Genomic DNA, 19,758 nt, shown 5'->3' on the forward strand with positions numbered 1-19,758 from the left:
TCGAAAATAATTGACGGATTTGACACATTACTTACTCATGTTGGATATATTTGCCAGAATTGGTTAAAATTATTTAAAAAAAATGTATCTAATGGAGTTAAGGGCCCACTTCATTATTCTTGGCAGATATAACCGACAATAATACTTTATTTTCTAACACTTTTTAAACATGTTGTTGGAAAACATTTTATCCGATAGTAATAGTATAAAACCACCACCACTAACCGACACAATAAGCCAATTTTGTTGTAGTGGCACTTTTTCTTCTGCTTTGCCAATAGGACCATGTTTTTTCCTAGATGTTTCATGATATTGATGTTGGATTTGGCATTAAATCGACATGCCTAAACTAAAACAAGGATTAGGATATCTTGGACGCAAGATGGATTTGTGTTTCCTAGTTGGTTTGAGATTTGGTTTTAGTATAGGATTTGGTTTCCTATATTCTAGGGACTTTGTGTAAACCTATGACATCTATTAGTATAAATAGATGGATGTGGGATAGAGTTTTGTGTGTGAAAGTTGTGAAAGGTATAAGTTTGTATACTTGAGAACACTTTGTATTTGTGAGTTCTCTTGTATTTGTTGGTAATCAATAAAGCTTCCGTTGTTAAAGAGGTACTCCTGTATTGGAGGAACTTTGAAATTGTTGTGTTTTTTTTTATTGCTTGATTGGTTTTTGGTTTAGTTTACAACAAGTGGTATCAAGAGCTTGGTTCTTAAATTGTGACTATCAAGCAATGACGAAGACTGGTGATTCCACCAGTTGTGATGATGTTGAAGAAAAGTTTGTCACTAGTGGAACCAAGACGACGGTTCAAAGTGCTAGGTTTGAAATTGAGAAATTTGATGGAACGAACAACTTTGCTATATTGCAGTGTGAGGTTCGAGATGTCCTAATACAACAAGGTTTGGTTGTTGTGTTAGGAGACATGCCGTTTTCGATGAAAAAAGAAGAATGGGAAACATTGAATGCTCATGCATGTTCTACAATTCAACTATGCTTGGGAAAGCAACAGAAGTATAGTGTGATGAACATAACTTTTACGAAAGAATTGTGGGCTGCATTGGAGGCAAAATATATAAAGAAGAGTGTAGAGAATTGACTTCATCTCAAGAGCAAGTTGTACAGGTTCCAGTACAAAGAGGGCACGAAGATGATTGGCCATCTAGAAGAGTTTAACAAGCTTCTAACTGAACTAGCAAATCTTGAAAAGATAATTAAAGATAAAGACAAGGTCTTGATCCTGATGAACTCATTGTCTGAATCCTATGAGCCTTTCGTGACTACTTGGATTTATGGCAGGGAGACAATTAAGTATGATGAAATCTTAAGTGCTCTTATGAATCATGAGGTGAGACACCTTGACAGGCAAGAAATGAATAACTCTGAAGCTTTGATGGTGAGAGGGAGATCGAATGAAAAAGAAAGGTTCGTACAAGAAAAATAGTAGGTTTCGTACTAAAGGAGTCTCAAAGAATAGGAAGTTCTTAGACAAAGATGAGTCTGCTTTTTATCATGAAAAAGGACACTGGAAGAATGACTGCCCTAAAATCAAAGAAAATACTAGAAAGAAGAAGGATGACTCAGAAGCAAATATGGTTGAAGTCGAGGATGAGAAATTTGTCTACGCCTTAATTGCATCGAGCACTGTGGATTATATGAAGGAGGGGTGCTCGACACAGGTTGTACTCATCACATGACTTCTTAAAGGCATTGGTTTTCAAGCTTCAAAGTTATGAATGGAACTGTGTATATGGGAGATGATAACCCATGTACAACTCAAGGAATTGGAAGCATCAAGATCAAGCATCACAATGGTGTGATACGAGAATTGTATGGTGCAAAGGTATGTCCTAAAATTGATGAAGAAAAGATGAAGATGGATGGTATTCCATGTGCTAATTTGGTTGGAGGATTAATGTATGATATGGTGTGTACTCGTCCTAATATAGCACTTGCAGCTGGAATTGTTAGTACATTCATGCATAATCCTGGAAGAGAGCATTGGAATGCTGCTAAGTGGATACTAAGGTATTTACAGGGAATGAGGGACAAAGGAATTTGTTTTGAAAGATGTGATGAAGAAATTGATAGGTTCTCAGTTGGATATGTGGACTCAGACTTTGCTGGAGACTTAGACAAGAGAAGATTGATGAATGGGTATGTGTTTACTATGGCAAAGGTCCTATATGCTGGAGATCAATATTACAACCAACCGTGGCACTATCAACCATAGAAGCAAAATACATGGCAATCGCTGAAGCTATCAAAGAAGCAATGTGGACTCTGGGGTTGTTAGCAGATTTGGGTGTAGAACAACACAAGTTGGATGTATATTGTGGCAGCCAAGGTGCCATTTATTTGGCCAGATATCAGGTACATCATGCTAGGACTAAGCACATTAATATACGATATCATTTTGTGAATGAAGTGGTAGTTGAAGGTGAAACTCGTCTAAAAAAGGTTACTACAGAAGATAATCCAGCTGATGTGTTGACAAAGGTGGTTAATGCAGCTAAGTTCGAGCACTGCTTAGATTTGGTGCAGTTGAAGCAAGTTTGATCTTGTAATATGGTGGAGCAACGGAAGTTGTTTGATGCCTCGTTATAGATTTCATGCCAAGGTGAAGATTGTTGGATTTGGCATTAAATCAACATGCCTAAACTAAAACAAGAATCAAACAAAGATTAGGATATCTTGGACGCAAGATATTTGGATTTGTGTTTCCTAGTTGGTTTGGGATTTGGTTTTAGTATAGGATTTGGTTTCCTATATTCTAGGGACTTTGTGTAAGCCTATGACATCTATTAGTATAAATAGATGGATGTGATAGAGTTTTGAGTGTGAAAGTTGTGAGAGGCATAAGTTTGTATACTTGAGAACACTTTGTGTTTGTGAGTTCTCTTGTATTCGTTGGTAATCAATAAAGCTTTTGTTGTTAGAGAAGTACTCCTCTATTGGAGGAACTCTAAAATCATTATGTTTTGTTTAATGCTTGATTGGTTTTTGGTTTAGTTTAGAACAATTGACTCATTCGAATAAGGAATGGTGTTCAATAAATTTGTAAATATATAACTCTATGGACATAAAGAGTATTGGATGTGGATGTAACTTCAATTTGTTTTAGATGTTAAAAATCTTCTTAATTGAAAGCTGCAATTACAAATTTGCATGGCAACGTTATACTACTAAAGTAGACGTTGATGATATCAGTTAGTCAGGATACTGTGTCCGCTTCTTGCACTAAAATTGCACTCAAATTTTAATCTCTTCTTTGAAAATTAGGACGACTGCACTGTCATTTATGGTATTCTGAGCTACTGATATGACTGAATGTGTACATTTTTTTGCACTACATTTTATAAAAACTAAGTAAGTTGCTCCCGTAAATTAGTGTCAACTATAACTTGTGAATAAAAAAAGAGTGGCAGGCAAACTTTCTTCTTCAAACTCAAAAGCTTAAGTTAGCTAACTTTCTTCTTCAAACACAAAGCTTGAGTTAAATAACATGTAAATGAAGCAACGAATTGAACCAATTGGGTTTTTTTTAGCGTCTTCAAAGGAGATATCAAAATCCTAGGTAGAATGTCACTGTGCATATTTGACATCAAAAGTCTCTCCAACCGAAGTGTTATTTGTTTATTGGATTTGGAAGCTTAGTGATTTGATGTCAAATTTATTTTTAATTCATTTTAATAGTGGATCCCTTATTCCAGTAACATTTCAACCAATAAAAATTTTATTTCAACATTTTTTTAATAATTACAATCATTTAAAGTTTTATTTAAATAATAAAATAACATTTGACAAGTCGGAGAATTACCAAATTTGACATAAGGTTTCAAATTGTCACATCAGCTATCAATTGTAATTTGATTCTTATAATTTGACATTTCCTTTGATGGAGATTGGTCTTATTCCATAAAAATGCTCAGGGAGGAGAAACGACGCAAGCTGCATGAGGCCGTCCTCAACATGCTCCATCCTCCTCCATCACCTCCAGTACTCTCTCTTTCTCTCTCTCTCTCTCTCTCTGATTTTACAGTTTTTCTGCAACTTTTTATACATGGATTATTTTTACAGCCAAAAGATGAGCCTGGAAACGTACCGTTGAGCATTTTAGGCGAGGACTTTGAAGCAGACGGCTTAGGGGAAAGTGGGTCTTCAGCAACGAGCAGCGAAGACGACGGCAATGACGAAAGTGAGGCTCAGAGACTTACAAGGGCTCAGAGGAAGAGACTCCGCAAAAAGAAGCTCAAGGAAGATGCTTCTCGCCGTAGGGAAATTATTGGGCCTCTATTACCTTCAGCAACCGATCAATGTGACAATGAAGCACAAGGTGTTCGACGTAACGCCTCTGAGAAACCTGGCGCTGCTGTCACCGAGGAACCGGGTTAGAAAGTTGACAGATTTGTTTTGATAATTTATGTAACAAATTGAAGGGCATCAATACCCATTTTGTTTTCAGTTTTCAAATTTTTGAAACCGAAAAGGAAATGGTTATCAAACGGCTCCAAAAATTAACGTGAGGCTGCATTTGTTCAGGAGATGAGCCACCTGCTTGCAGTAATCAGAACAAAGTAAAGCAAAGGAGGAAGGCAAAGAAGCAGGCTAGAGAAAGAGAGCAAGTTTGAAAGGAAGGGCAAATATTAAACTATTCGATGTTGCTTACATGAATGATTTGTATTGGTTTGTACACTTAAGTGTTGAATCGCATACAAGAATTATGTTATTGACCTACATTACTGTCATGGAATTCTCTCTTTCCCATCACAGTTTTCGTTCTCCTGCATTGTATTAAAATCAAACTGAAACTGAAAACTGTGGCTAGCTTTAGAGAATGGCATTCTCTTTAACTGAATTGTTGGAAAATGAAACTGAAAATCCCATGTCAGATAACAGTAGAAACTTGGCCGGGCGTGGTACCACTGTTATCTGAAGTGGGATTTTCAGCACACTGGATGTGGCCTACGTTCCATACTTTTTGTTACCCTTTGGCAAAAACGACATACCTGGGATTCAAGAAGGTGGGTTTTGCTCCAAATATGGGATCGGTATGAAGAAATTTGAGAATAGGCGCGAACAACTGATTGCCTCCAAAAACGCCGTAGACAACCTGACGTTGTGCACCAGACAGCGACGGCACTGTAACTCGGTTGAACACTATTGTTGAAGCGCTAGTGGACTACCTAATTAACATCTTAACCATCGGCTTAGCAACTTCATTGTTTGGTTTGCCTTTGGGTTTGACATTGTTCTACCCAATCTTCCACCGCAATTATGGGTTCGAATCGATTTGGTACGCAAAACTTATTTTGGATGTTGGATGAAGAAATAAATGCGACTTTCAAATTATAATAAAGAAAACTTATTACTCATAATCCTACTATTTTGAGGGGATTTAAAGTTCCCATTAATAAAAGGAGTAACTTACGAATGTATCTTCTACCTTCAATTTATTAGTCTCGTTTAATGTCTAAGATTGGATTGAATAAATAATCCACTATATTCAAGATATGTTGAAAGAAGAAATAAAAAAGTTATGTCCAACTTGAAGATGGATGATAAATTACTTGTCAAGAATACTATCCGTCCCAATCTCTATAAGATGGTAGGATTAGAAGGGAGAAGTTTCATTTATGTCTAATCTCCTCAAAATCCACCTCTACCCTTAATACTCATTGAACTTGTATTATTATTATTATTATAATTATTAACAAATGATGTTGGCTACACTACGGGGAGAGAATAGGCTTGGCCTCACAATGAGCTAGCAATAATGTGATTCAAATTTATCTTCGGTGATAGTTGAATCTAAGACCTCTCACTTACAAGTAAAGAGGAATACCACTAGATCGTAGTACTAAGTGACAATGCATTCTAATCCTAGATATCGAACAAGAACATTGATTAGGAGTTGTACCGTTGCCACTTGCCAGTTTTGTGCAATGTCGTTTGATGTCCTACATTCATCACATCTAAGTTTTTTCATTTTCTTTTGTTTATTTTTTCTTGTTATAGCAAAGGGAAGAGAGCGGGGTGTTTCAAACTTAAAACATGTACCAATGAATTAAGAGCTAGTTCGCTCTTTGGCACAAGTCTTGGTATTGCTAAATTTCGGCTAGAATGGTAAAGAGGCTGTAAGTTGTGGGAGCTTGCAAGTTTGGTGAACCAAATTTATTGCATAGTGATATGTGAATTTACAAGAAATACATCCAAAGAAATCAGAGGCGAGAGGGAAGGGAGAGATGCACTCATAACTTATATATACATCTCCGATATATATATGTATGTATGTAAATAGAGTAAGAAGTAGGAGGGGGAGAAATAATGTAGAAGAAAATCTCAACAGAAAATAGAGATTAAAGTGTTTCCTACGTAACGTGAAAGTGCCTCCTCCATATAAGCTCCTGCCATCTGCATGCCATCAAAACATGAAGAAAAAAAAACATCATAAACTTCAATAAAGTCATTTATTTTGAATCCACCAAACTCTATCTTGAAATGCCCCAACATAAAGTCATTAATTATGCAAATCTGTCAATATTTCTGATTAAGAAGCAAGTCTCTCGCTCCTTAGTACGTAGTCTAGTGGTTTCCTCTTAGCTAAATATTGAAGTTAAACCACATCATTATGGCCAGGAATTGTAAGGCTTAGCCCACTCCCTGAGTGTAGATGTTATCGTTTTGAATGAATTGATACAATGCCAAAATAAAAAGGGGTAGGTAAGATAGCTATGTGACACAAAATCCCTAATAAAACAATCATGAGAAATTAACAAAAATAAATGTGTTTCTTTCGTGTTTGATATAACTTACAAGTCTTAAATTTCCCATTAAAAAAAACAATTACATTCATCCTTATTCCTGACAACAATTAAGATTTCATTAGGGTTTTTCCCAATTTTTCATCATCATCAACAGCTGCCCTACATACATTTGACATGGGCAACTTAACTTCCAAACTCAGAACAAACATCCAATATTTTAGTTACCTTCGTAGTTGCCATGTATAGAATTTAGTCCAAGTCAACTGCTTTAATCTCATCATACTCCGATCAACCATAATTTAGCTAACTAATCAGGGGACTTGTTATTAGTATTCCAAAAATCTCATTTTACATTTCAAACTTTTTATATTTGGAAAGAAAAATACGCTTATAAGGAGTATAAAATAAGATTTTTGGAATGTCATTAACCGTTCTTTTAATTAATTAATTCAGCTTTACAAAAGCCAAACCCTTAAAAGCAAGAGAGATTTTTCAGTGTGCCCATTACACAGGATGGTACATCACGTGTCGTTATATAAATAGTGAGATATGTGTATTAAAAAGTTAATAACTTACAAAATAAAATTTCTCACCACTTATATAGATGTACATTTCCGTCCTTCAAATTTTTCCAAAAGCAGGACAAGCAAAAGCCAAAAGCAAAAAAGCAATCAATCAAAAGCTATATGCTAATGCGCACCTTTTCAGAACTCGGCCGGGTAATCAAACGGCACCGGAGTGGCCGCACTATCCCCTGTGCTCGGGTGCACGTACCCATATTTACGGAGCACCTGGTTATCCGCGAAATTCAGCGCCTTCCGCATCCCGTCCCAGCACGACTGCCCGGAATACATTTCATTGTGGGCCCCGCTGCAAGGCTGGCATCCGGTAAAGTGCGTGACAAACGGCCGCCTCCAGCTTCCCTTACCATACCCGGCCTCACGCAAGTACTCCTCCCTAAACGCACCGTACTGCTCGCTCACCTTTTCCGCGTGCCGCCTCCTTAAACGCACCGCACTGTCCTCCTCCCCTCTCTCTATCTCCGCGTACCTGGCCTCGATCTTATCTAGCGTCCCCACAATCTCCGCCCAGTACCCTTCGAAATAGTACTCGCTCTCCAGATAAATCTTGTCCGCCCATTTATCCTTCTCCTTGTATATCAAGTAAGCGAGGCCCGTCTGATCGTCCGACTCCGGGAACGCCTTGTCCTTGAACGTTGACCGGAGGGTCTCCCCCCATTTCTCGTAGTCCGGAGTCTGCGGGCCCATGCTGGCCCACACCTCGAGAAAGTCCATGGCCCACTGGGAGTTCCGGATTAGGAACACACCGGCGTTGAGCCCGGTCCAGCTGTGCGTCTCCATGACGAGGTGGGTCCACCCGTGGACGACGAAGTTGTGGTTCTTGTACCGGTCCAGCGGGAGCTTGAACTCCATGTCGGTGAACAACGCGTCCGAGTCGACCCACCAGATCCACTCGGCCTCCGGGTGGGCCACCATGGCGGCCCGGATTACGGGGAGCTTGGCCCAGTATCTCCCCATCCGCGGGTGCAGCAACGCGTTGTTGTAGAAGATTTCGTGTTCGTGGATTCTACAGTAATCCACCTTGTTCTTGAAGAATCTCAATAGCAGGTCATCGCCGATAGGATTTCGACACGCGGACGGCTGGGATCCCGTCACCATCAGAATCCTTCCCTCGGCTCCCGCCGCCAACGACGGGTGGTGCAGCAGCCACTGCCGCCGCTTCTCGTCCCAGTCCTGAACCGGCTGCCCGAGCGTGTACCGGACCTCCCGGTCGTCGTAGAAGGTCTGGTTCGTCGGGTCCAGGCGCAGGTTATCGTCGTCGGCGCATTCATCAGGTTCGGCGGCGGTCGGCGGCCGAGTTACCGTCCGACTGAAATTGGGGATGGAAGAAGGGCTTACGAAGGTCCGGAGAGTGAGGAGGAGGAGAAGAGCGAGAAATGCGCCGCCGAAGAAGAGCAGGCTGTCGGCGACCCAGGAAGAAGGCCTGGTTCTGGTATAGGGTTTCGACATTGGAGGAAGCTCAGAGGAGAGTATTGGAAATGGCAAATGCGACAGGGTTGGGTTCTTAACGGTGTCGTTTTGCGGCCACTGAATAAGGGTTTCGTACAGCTTCTATTGTGGACTTGTTAGCAGAAGGGTTTAAGCGGGGGAGTGTAGAGTGCATAATCGGTTTAGTCGAGCCAAAGATGCTAAAGTGCGCCATGATCTACGGCAGTCGTTGGGGTCCCGTTGTCTGGCTTACGCCTTCATCAAGCTGACACGTGGATGCATGTCTTTACGAACCGACACTTTGGGGGTGGAAATTAGAATTTTGTGCTTTTACTTTTATAACCCAGACCATATACAATTTTTACAGTGTGGGCATGATTCACAAGAGTGGAACGGCTGAGGGTATTACGGTCATTTTTGTGAGGGAAGAAAGGACATGGACCCACTTCGTGTCATAATGAACATGGGGATGTTTCGAAACTTGTATTGGGAAGGAATTGATTTGGTAATTAGAGTGGGCATAATCTCGAATTGATTTAGGTATGATGTTGATTGGTAATAACCCATTTATATTTCGGTGGCAACATTCAAACAAGTGATGATCCATCAGATTTCAGCTTATAAATTTGCAACCCACTAATGCAAATCATTGTCGCATGATCTCAAGATCATAGCAAAGAGATTTTAGTTCAAGTAACCAAGCAGCGTGTATCCTTGCATTTGCGGTTAAGGATTTGATTTTCGCCACTTCACATATCACTTGTATAAAAGAATGATAGTGTTATTCACACATCTATTTGTACTTCTTACACATATTTCTTAATTTTCGACTATTAGGTTAAATGAATTAAAGAAGATCAATGACTGAAGTTAATAAGAATGTGTGACAAATAACAATAAGTATATGAATAACATTATTCTAAAAGAAATCAAGTTCATAATTTATTTCTTTATTTTGTTTTAAAATAAGAAGCATAGATTCATTAAAAGGCTAAAAGGCTACTGAGTACAATGACTGGAGGAGACCCCATAAGTAGATCACAAATTACAGAGGGGGTTTCTTGAACAATGTGAAATCATAGCCGGAATGAAGGGAAAGGAATCATTTTCGGATCCCTTCCATTAAATACACCTAATTCATCAATTTGAATCTTTGAAATTTGATTCAACAGCCATAAACAGAAGCCCCCTTTAAAAGTTATAATAACTTTAATCATTGAATCAAATTTTAAATACCAATATTGATAGATTTGATGAATTTGATAGAAGAGATCCGGAAAAAATCTTTATTCCGGAACAAGACGGCCAAGGCGGTGTACTTCCTTGTTAGCTTGAAGGCGGATGTGGGAAGCCTCAGTGATCAAATCGAAGCAAAGCTTTAGTGATCAATCAAAGCAAAGCCTCAATGATTAATTGAAGTCCAGTTCATGATTGGTTTAGTTATATTCGTAAGACGGTGTAAAATTAACCTCTTTGGTCATTCTAAACTATGATACATTGTGAGATAATGAGTTATTTTTATTTTTATTTACTATTATTAAGAACATGGATAAACTAGTACATTAATTTAGAGAATGATAGAATTTCAAACTCAAAGCGCATGGGTAAAAACACTCAAAATCCAATTTACTAGGATATTGACCACATGCAGATAATGAGTTAATATAAGTATACATTTAGAGTTCGCTTTTCTCCAAACATAACCAACAAAAGAGAGAATTTTGTAACAAATTCGATATTACTTTAAAAAGTAATTTTTTTTCTTCTTTTATATTTACAAATTATAATGAGGGGATGGAAAATTAAACTCGAAATCTCGAATATAAAAATGAATGTTTTTAATTAACTAAGCTGATAAAAAAATTGAACATTAAAAACAAAGACGTAGATCTGTTGGTTCTCGCCCGACCCTCGAGATGAATGCAGGATCAAGTTTCAAGTGGTTAGCCATTCAAGTTACTAGTTGAAAAATTGTAAGTAGGCGATAACCAGAAACATAATAGCTACAAGAAGAAGCATCGTATATATCTCTCTCCGCATCTAACAATTGAAGAAAATGCCCTAATTGACACCTAGAGGGAAATAATGTTTTTAAAATTACAAGTTAATAATCTGCACATTATTAATATCACCATTGTGACACTGATTCATAACATACACAAAAATCTAATGTTTTAGTGTGTGATCGATCGTCGCACCAGAATACACTCTTCAACAATGACATAAGAATAGTCATGTGATTTTATATTGACCAAAGTTTTTCAATTTGGCAGCACTTCCGATTTCTTTATATATTCCAAACCTTCACTTGTACACACCACAAGTGCGATAGATGGGTCTTAGGTTGTCTTTGACCCTAATAGCTTCAAAAACCCTATGTATATTTGTTTGTACAGTGTATTTGACCTATATAAACAACTAAGACAAACTAAATTACAACCTCCTCTTCTACTACTATTTTCTTTTATCATATTTGTCTTCATTTTCTCTCGTTTTGTATGAAATACTTTAGCTTGAAAAACCTTGGTAGTCTTCAAAATTACTCCATAGTATCTTGCATCCACTCTTAACAAGCCTTTACAAGTAATATTCATTGTCGGCATATGGTGGCATAAAGTTCCGGCATATGTTGATAGGAATTAACAAGTGTTTACTAAGTGCTTGACGAAATAGCTTATGAAATTTTTTTGTTAATATTATGACCCATTATTTAAAAATTCTGACTACCTGACTGCACACCCCGAAGTGTAAGGATCATTTACTTGAAATGACATACATTGTAGTTTCGGGGAATTGAAGTTGGACCAGGTAATAATTGCAGTGCTTGTTGTGGTCTGGGATTTTATGAGCAGAAATGAACGACCTATGATAGGAGAAAGAAGAAAGGTCAAGTTTGGACTATGGCTTCTACTTTACTGCGGTTCAACCAAACACAAAATGACAATGTAAAATTTGGATTATCATCTTTGTTGTTTTCTGAGAAACGCTTCTCACCGGGTTTTGAGGCCAAGCTCACCACATTTCGGAGCCAACCTCCCTCCTTTAGTAGTTTAGATGAACTTCTTGTTGTTTAGTTCACCTCAAAATGCATATGTGATTCATTGTGAGACATTAAGTATGGAGGGGGACAAAGCTCCGTGGCATCTCCTTTGATTGTGTAGTTATGATTGCGACTATTGTAGTTTGGACGAAGTTCTACTAATTTAATTTAGTGGGAATTTTCACGACTTTAAATAATTTACTAATTCTGCTAATTTAAGTTTGAACGTCCGGAACACGTATGAGACATTTCTTGTACAATTTAGTTGACCCTTAAAATTAATATCGAAGAATTAATAAAATTAAAGTAAAACTTTAACCAAACTCATTACTTATACACACTAAAAAAAAAAAAAATTCATTAATCATAATTAGAAATTCATTTATTAATGAGATAAGCATCATAATAAAGTAGCAAGAATGTAGTTCAAATCCACATTTTGCAAGAATCAAATTTAAAACTTCTGGCAATAGGGATATCACTTAAATATACAAATTTTCTTCTCACAATTTCCATGCTAATGAGTTCAGAAAGTACGGATGAATGGGAAAAGCGACCGCATGGGAAAAGGAAAATTGGATAAAATGTCTGGATAAAGTAAACCCACAGGCGGAAGTGTTGTCAAAAATAATTCTGATGGTATAACCCACAAGCAGCTTTCATAGCTCAGTTGGTTAGAGCACCCGTTTAGTAAGCGGGAGGTCTTGAGTTCAACTCTCAATGAAAGCAAAAGTTCAGTATTTTTTTTACTTCCTCTTTGCTCAAGTATTGCACAGTCGCACCTGCGAGAAGAGTGATCGCAAATCCGGCTTCATCATCTTATTGAATTTTGAAATGAACACAAAATCCTTATTTACCACAAGTTCTATACATGTCCAATTAAATGCTCCAATACAATTTTTTTTCTTTTTTCCTTTTCCCCCTAACCAAACACGATTTTCTGTGCCTGATTCGGTCACAAATTGGAAATTACATTATCTGCACTACACAAACTCCATTCTTCACCTACACATAAGATAACAACAAAGACCTTACCACAAGTACTAGAGTCTAGAGGAGATCTTCCTATTTCAACAATTCAGCAACCCGCTAAGTCGCGCCATTTGAGGTAGACGAGCCCTGCACGGTAATGGGTGTATGCGCCTGCCACTACCAATACGTGAAACAGCTGGTGGCTGTGCCCTGCTATGTCGAATTTCCCTGGCATCCATCTTTCTGGAATCCTTGTGGCATAAACCAGGGCTCCAACCCCGTAAAGAAGCCCCATCAGAATCTCATACCCGGTTGTATGGAGTGCCTCAGGTTGATCAGAAAACAAGATGAGTTTGTGCATAACGGGTAAAATCCCGGACAGGCCCATGCCAAGAAAAAGAGATACACGGACAATTCGGTATTCGGGATTTTGAAAGACTGGGACGAGGGAAACCAAGACTGTGGCAATTCCCAAGAGGGTTATGAATCCCATGTAGAGGGCGCAGAAGAAAGGGTCGCACATGAAGGTGTAGTAGACGAGAGGGTAGAAGGAAGTGGATATAAGGGCTGCAATTCCAGCATAGTCCATCCTGAGCATGATATATGACATGCGTTCAGAGTGGCAAGAGAGAAGATGGCATGCGCTGCTGGTCAGCAAGCAAAACATGGCTCCCCCCAAGAACGCAAAAAACGGCCATCTTGTGATTGGTCTAATCATCAGTGGTGCTATTATGTTTGCTACATCCTCCTTCATGCTACGCTGCATTAATGCAAACAACAAATAAAAGTAATCTATTAGCTCGACGCATCTGCAAAACTACATTAACATTGACAATGGATTATATGAATTGGGGATTCTAACTGCTCATCCTTTTACAAATTTAATGCTCCAAAGAGTCACATGATTAAATTGTGTGCGTTTCTCTGTGTGTGTGTGTGTTATTTTTAATATCAGGGGCAACGGATGCATTGCAACTAGCACTATTTCGTCATTAGCACTATTTAGTCACACAATAAGATTATAATAGATCGGGGTGTGTGTGTGTTAAATTTAATATCAAGGGGCTACGGATGCTTTCCAACTAGCACTACTTAGTCACACAATAAGATTATAATGGATTGGGGTGTGTGTGTTAAATTTAATATCAAGGGGCTACGGATGCTTTGCAACTAGCACTATTTAGTCACACAATAAGATTATAATGGATCGTTCACCGTTAAGAACACATCCACCACATGAGATAAACCATTTAGGAAATAATGGGCAACAATCACTCGACTTTCTTACCTATCATCTTACATGGATAGCTATACAAAAATTTAAGAAGCCAAACCATTAAGGGAAACAGTTCTGCAAACCACATTTATACTAAAAATGATCTCAATAAATGATAAAACTCGAAGCACATTATGCTAGAACATCAATGCCTTATAAATAGGGTACTGGGGCTTTAAAGGTAGGGCATTTACCAGAACACAAACATCGGTTTGGTTGCCATGGGAGAATCGTTGTGGCAAACAATTATTCAGAAGTTCCATAACATGCCAACCAGAGAGTGACGGCAGCAGATCCATTGAAGTTAATGATGTCTTTAACTCTTCTCTAAGTCTGTTTAGATCTGGCATGTTGGGTAGGGAAGGGAGGCATGTCATGAATTCTTCACTTAATTTGTGCAGATCAGCCTTTTTGAGCACATCAGGAAAATGCTGTAGAGCATGAAGATCAACAACCTCTGGAACCTTAATTGCAGTGTATATGGTCAGGGAAAGAAAAAGGAAGAATCCGATCAAATGCCTGGAAAGCAATAAATTGTCATATTCACAGTTTAATCCACTATAGTTAACTTCAGAAGAAAAAAGGAATATTGTAAACAGTTTTTACTTTCTCATTAAATATTGCAAAGTTCAAAAGGGGAAACATAGCAACTGTTTGAAAAAACACCCGATTAATAGCTTTTATCTGAAAGCATCAGACCTATTAACCATTTATGTACAAACATACAATTTTCAAAAAATATTACTCGTAAACGGATAGAGGCTTACGTCCAAACATTTAGCGTCTCGTTGTGGATGGTAAACATACTAAGCAAGACCTGCTTCAATGGCCATTCGGACCGGTAATGGCCCAAAATGAACTCATTGTCCCTCAAGTAGTTCGGCAAACTGTGGTACTCAACCAGCTGATACTTCACCTTCTTCCACAGCCGCTTTCCTTTGCCTTCCTTTGACGAAGATGCCCGATTGTTCTCCATTGCTTCAGGTGCAAGTTTTGGATCTTCAAAATTTTCGACTTCGCTCCCCATTTTCTGTTCAACCCCAAATCATACAATGTCACACTTAACAGAAATGAAAAATTCTCCATTTGGTCGCCAGACAAAATTATAAAATACCAAAAAGTGAACCCAGATCCTAAAGCAATGATCTTTATCAAATCCAACGTAAAAAAAATCCAAATTTGCATCAATTTTTTTACTTTTGTAGTCAAAATTCAACACTTGCAGAGAGAATCCGCAAACCCATTAGTCCTAATCTCACTGTCCATTTTCTTTTGCCACATTTTCTTGGAAACCAAAGCCAAATTAAAGGCATGCAAATCCAATATTAACAATCTAATCACAATTAGTAAGTAATGGTGGGAAATCAAAGCATTTCAAGCAAAACCCAGATGAGAAAACATACCTAAAAATTGAAGACCCGCCGGCTGAGAACAACCAAAGCAGCCCCCAGACGGAGATCCCTCTTCTGTCCCAGATGGGGGTTTCGGAGTTCGTCCTTTTTATATATATTTGTGTAAACAACGGAGCGGTGATAATCAGAGAAAAGAGAGTTGTCCTTGTGAGAAAGTGCCAAAAAAAAATAATTGGATTATGAGAAGAACCCACGAGGGGAACGTGGACGTGGGTTATTAAAATAGAGATTTGGGAATTGAGGTGAGAGATTCGATTGGGGAGATGCGGAGATGCCGAGGAGGTCGATTGGGTCGCCAATTAATAAGTGTTACAAAGTTTGGCACGTCTTGTAGGAAAATGACTTGTCTCGTGATGAATGAAAATGAAGATATTTTATCACCGTGCTTTATGATTAAGTCAAGGCAGTCTTTCAGCGGTAAAAGTGTTCATCATCAACCGTCAATCTGTCATCTTCTAACTGACTTAAAATTGAGGTGTTCTTTTATTTTAGATATTGAATTTGAAGTTTAATATTATCAGGATTTGTATGTGTCATGTGATTCATAATTAACTTGTAACTCAATTAAATAAACGGTCTTGATTTTAATTTTTTATTTTTTGTAGAAAAGATATTTATAACATAACAGTTTTGATTATAAACAAAAAGTTTTCTAAATAGAACACGAAGTAAATTGATGAGGAACTCCTCCTCAATCTTAAGGAGTTAAGCTTTTCTCTTAAAGAATATGTACTATCTAAATATTTCTCTCTACTTGTAAGCCTTCATTGCAGTTTGAGTGAGTGTGATACTTATATAGGAATCAAACAGCCTGAGTTTGATACATACATACATATATATAGGGGAGGTCACGGTGCTGGAGGTGTCTGAAGAAGTTGAGTCAGGTTTCGACTTCGAGGCAACACTGGAAGAAGCCACTCCTACTGATCCAAGGCTCCCGGTGGAATTCTGTCTGCTACAGATAAGGTAATGTCATCGATGTTGGGACTAGTTCTGAGATGTAGTTTTACATTTAATTCTAAGACGATTTAATTGGCCTGGAAGGGGCCTGTTTCTTCTATAATTTGAAAATGTGCCCAAGTCATGGACTTGGGTTCTTGCACCTTTTCTTTGAACGAATTGATCTTTTACATGTTGATCGTATTTGATTAAGTAGTCCTACTTAGATCTTTAAGCCTGATAGAGTAGAATACTTCAAATTTCTCATCACTTGCTTCCACATTGTGAAACATAGTATAATCCTCCAATCTTTCTGAAGTAAGCTTACTTCAGAGTATGGAGTATTGAGGCGAAACACGGGTAAGTTTGTAGGCCCAAGACAAAGCTCGAAGCCCCCTAGATAACGTTGATTCTGAGAAATATCACTTCCCAAAATTAGTATCTATAAAGAGTTTCAGTGTGATCATTGGAGTACCACCTTACTCCGACACTAGGTACTAAGCCTATAAGGAATCATTTGTCACAATCTTGTTTTATTGCACTGATCAGACTAAGGTCAAACAATGGCAACCCTACCCTTGAGTCAGCCAGAGTGTTGTTGTGATGTGCATTTTGGTTTTCTGATTTTCAAGTCAATCCTGTCTAAGTCTAAACACTCTAGAACTCAACAAGGGGGCTCTACTATTCATCCTTGTCTAATCACTCAGTTATGTGAGCATGCTAGTGTTCAAAAGTGTCCTGGATGATTTGTGTCCTAGAACCACTAAGGATCTTGACATAAATATGATGAACCTGGGCAATGTAATGTGTGTTGTTGCTTAGGGTGATCCTAGACCAGTCCATCCACTAAATGCTTTCCAGGATAGAAAATAACATATCTTGAGTTCGAAATCAACTCCCTTAGAAAACAATTTTTTTATTTTAAGTCCTTGGTCAGTCAATTAGTGTCTTCACCACTTGTCAGTCACTCGTTCTCCACACTATCTATGAGTCAAACATCCATGAATCCTCTATTGTTTGTCCTCGAGCCGTCTCTGCAACCTACAAAACTTGTCCCTCAACGTCCCGTGGATCCATCTTCGGTGTCTTAGCTGCATCCTCTGGCCATTCAAGTGCCATTGCTGCTAAGCAATCTATGCTGTTAAAGGAAAAGGTGTGACCATCAATGTTCATCAGCATGTCTCTTCCACTCCTACCTCGAAGGGCAAACACATCAGATTTACTTATTCATCTGATGAAGATGAAGATGCAGAAGATTTTGGTAGTGGTCCAGGCATTGGAGATGCCCTATTGAAGATGTCATTATTGCTGGATCTCTTGTCGGCTCAGATGACTCGTCACAATCGAAGGAGTTTTAGGATTATGAGGGAATTCTTGTAGGGATTTTTAGTTTATTTGAGAGCAAGAGTTATAGGAGAGTTCCATTTTGTTAAATCTTAAACAGTGGTTGTTAAAGTTGAAACTCCATTTCCTTTTGGATTTTGTTGTAATTAATCTTGCTACTCTTAGTTTGGTTTTATCTTGAATCTCGTGACCCTTAAGCTTAAATTGTTGGATATTTATCTTTTTTACACCATTCATTTCTAGCCTCTTTATGATATTTTTGAGTTAAACTGGTTGCATTTTACCTTATTTTGTGTTAGTGTGCAGTTACATGTACTTTAGGATCAATTTGAAGGAAAAAGAAGACATGTACTTTAGGATCAATTTGAAGGCAAAAGAAGTAAAAACATGCCATTTTTGGGGTTGACCCTTATTCAAATGTGGAAAGAAGTTTAAGTGGCCTGTTTTAAAGCCCAAATAAAGAATCCAAGACAAATCTGGCTTGTTAGAAGACTAGGAGCAGAATGGGAAAGGAATTGGAATATCTAGCCTGATTTGGAGGAGCCAAATAAGGAAAAATGTTCAAAACTTTGCTTAATGGTTGAGATCACCTTGCAATCAGCTACAACCCCATTTAGCCTATAAATACTAGGTTTCAAATCACTTTTTCAAAAACCCCCTTGGGTTGTCCTAGAACTCTATCTCTTCTCTTTCTTTGGCCTTTCTTCCATAAACAAAACCCTATTTCCTTCACCATTCGCTGCCACGGAAGAAACCACGCAGTCGCACTGTTCTTGAAGAAGTTCAACATTAGAATTGCTTCAAGGGGGTTTCTTCTATGAATTTAATTTCACTCATGTTGTTCTTCATATTTATATATTCTGCAATCATGTTGTGTAATTAAGCTCATAGCTGGGGATTTCGATGTAGCCTTGCAAAACTATTCTATGTTATTAAGTTAAAGTATTCGATTCATCAATCTATTTTCTTGTTTCATTCACTGATTTTATAGCTTAATTTGTTTTTTATCTTAATGTTTGATCACCATTATGGTTTCTTACAGATTATTTGATCAAGGTTATAGTACACATCATGCTTAATCTTGGTAGACATGTGAATGAATGAAGAAACTGCTATGCATACATCTTACCATGTGATTTCTTTGATTCTTGGAAGTTTTCAAGGTCTTAATAGATTCTTATTTGGTAATTTAAGTTGAACATCACAACTAGGTTGCAGATTAGGAGTACTTGATCACAACCACACATCAAATGGATGATCATAAATAAGTAAAACAAACCCTAGTTGCGGATTGGAGAGTTGAATTCATTTTGACTTAAATTTCATGGAATTGGCTTGTAATGGTGAAATCGATATCCCTAGTTCCATTCCCATTATTTCTGAATCGACCTATCATTTATTTTTATCTTTCTTGCATTTTTAAGTTATTTTAGTTTGGAATTGAAAAATCTAAATTCAGGTTGCATTTTCATTGTTTAGTTAGGGTTCACATAAAGCTAGTAATTTGTAGAGGTCTAATTAGTCCATGTGGTTCGACACCTTTACTTGTGCCATTATACTATCCTTATTTTTGCACTTGAAAGGAACACAACAAAATTTTGGCGCCGTTGCCGAGGACTGATTTCAGTCCCCTATAATTGCTTGCTTTAGAAACCCTATCTATTTTTCTTTTCTTAGTTTAGATTTTTAATTTACATTTTAGGTTGTTTGATTTTAGGTCGTATACAGAAATGTACAGTGAATGTCGTTATGTCTAAAACTAGCCATCCTCTTCAATTCTGCCCAATGAGAGATGAGTTTCCTACGTTTGTCCGAGAGCACTCACACCGTATGTGTTTCTCTAACCAAGATCCATTGCAATCATTCTCAAACACATATAGCCCTGCTTGGAGGAACTTTGATCATGTCTTTTGGAACAGCATAGAAGCTCTAAATCAAGCATGTGCACCTCCATCACAACAGGAATCCTTTGACACTACTTTGGAGGACATT

General features: G+C 38.0%; 2 protein-coding genes, 1 non-coding gene and 1 pseudogene across 3 annotated transcripts; 2 read left to right on the forward strand and 2 right to left on the reverse strand.

The window, feature by feature from the left end:
• Positions 1-3,890: 3,890 nt before the first annotated feature.
• Positions 3,891-4,755, forward strand: LOC103945768. Its single transcript, XM_009356358.2, has 3 exons — positions 3,891-4,006; positions 4,088-4,397; positions 4,550-4,755. Exons 1-3 carry the CDS (start codon positions 3,932-3,934, stop codon positions 4,636-4,638), a joined length of 474 nt encoding a protein of 157 aa, XP_009354633.2. The 5' UTR covers positions 3,891-3,931; the 3' UTR covers positions 4,639-4,755.
• Positions 4,756-6,170: 1,415 nt separating this feature from the next.
• Positions 6,171-9,385, reverse strand: LOC103945770 (annotated as a pseudogene).
• Positions 9,386-12,478: 3,093 nt separating this feature from the next.
• On the forward strand, positions 12,479-12,552 carry TRNAT-AGU. Its single transcript has one exon. It is a non-coding gene; the product is annotated as a tRNA-Thr (tRNA).
• A 65-nt stretch (positions 12,553-12,617) lies between these two features.
• Positions 12,618-15,783, reverse strand: LOC103945767 (heptahelical transmembrane protein 4). Its single transcript, XM_009356357.3, has 4 exons — positions 15,475-15,783; positions 14,839-15,101; positions 14,266-14,590; positions 12,618-13,555 (listed from the first exon to the last, which is right to left on the reverse strand). Exons 2-4 carry the CDS (start codon positions 15,096-15,098, stop codon positions 12,902-12,904), a joined length of 1,239 nt encoding a protein of 412 aa, XP_009354632.1. The 5' UTR covers positions 15,099-15,101; positions 15,475-15,783; the 3' UTR covers positions 12,618-12,901.
• Positions 15,784-19,758: the final 3,975 nt, after the last annotated feature.

This window comes from the organism of the source record quoted next, unplaced genomic scaffold, assembly GCF_019419815.1.
Source record: "Pyrus x bretschneideri cultivar Hongxiangsu unplaced genomic scaffold, Pyrus_bretschneideri_v1 Contig18, whole genome shotgun sequence".
Lineage (NCBI taxonomy): Eukaryota > Viridiplantae > Streptophyta > Magnoliopsida > Rosales > Rosaceae > Pyrus > Pyrus x bretschneideri.

Coding starts and splice junctions, on each gene's coding strand:
- LOC103945768 (XM_009356358.2), top strand. CDS start 3,932: ATGCTCAGGGAGGAGAAACGACGCAAGCTGCATGAGGCCGTCCTCAAC. Junction 4,007..4,087: donor ATCCTCCTCCATCACCTCCA/GTACTCTCTCTT, acceptor TTATTTTTACAG/CCAAAAGATGAGCCTGGAAA. Junction 4,398..4,549: donor TGCTGTCACCGAGGAACCGG/GTTAGAAAGTTG, acceptor GCATTTGTTCAG/GAGATGAGCCACCTGCTTGC.
- LOC103945767 (XM_009356357.3), bottom strand. CDS start 15,098: ATGGGGAGCGAAGTCGAAAATTTTGAAGATCCAAAACTTGCACCTGAA. Junction 14,591..14,838: donor GAGACGCTAAATGTTTGGAC/GTAAGCCTCTAT, acceptor ATTGCTTTCCAG/GCATTTGATCGGATTCTTCC. Junction 13,556..14,265: donor AAACCGATGTTTGTGTTCTG/GTAAATGCCCTA, acceptor GCATTAATGCAG/CGTAGCATGAAGGAGGATGT.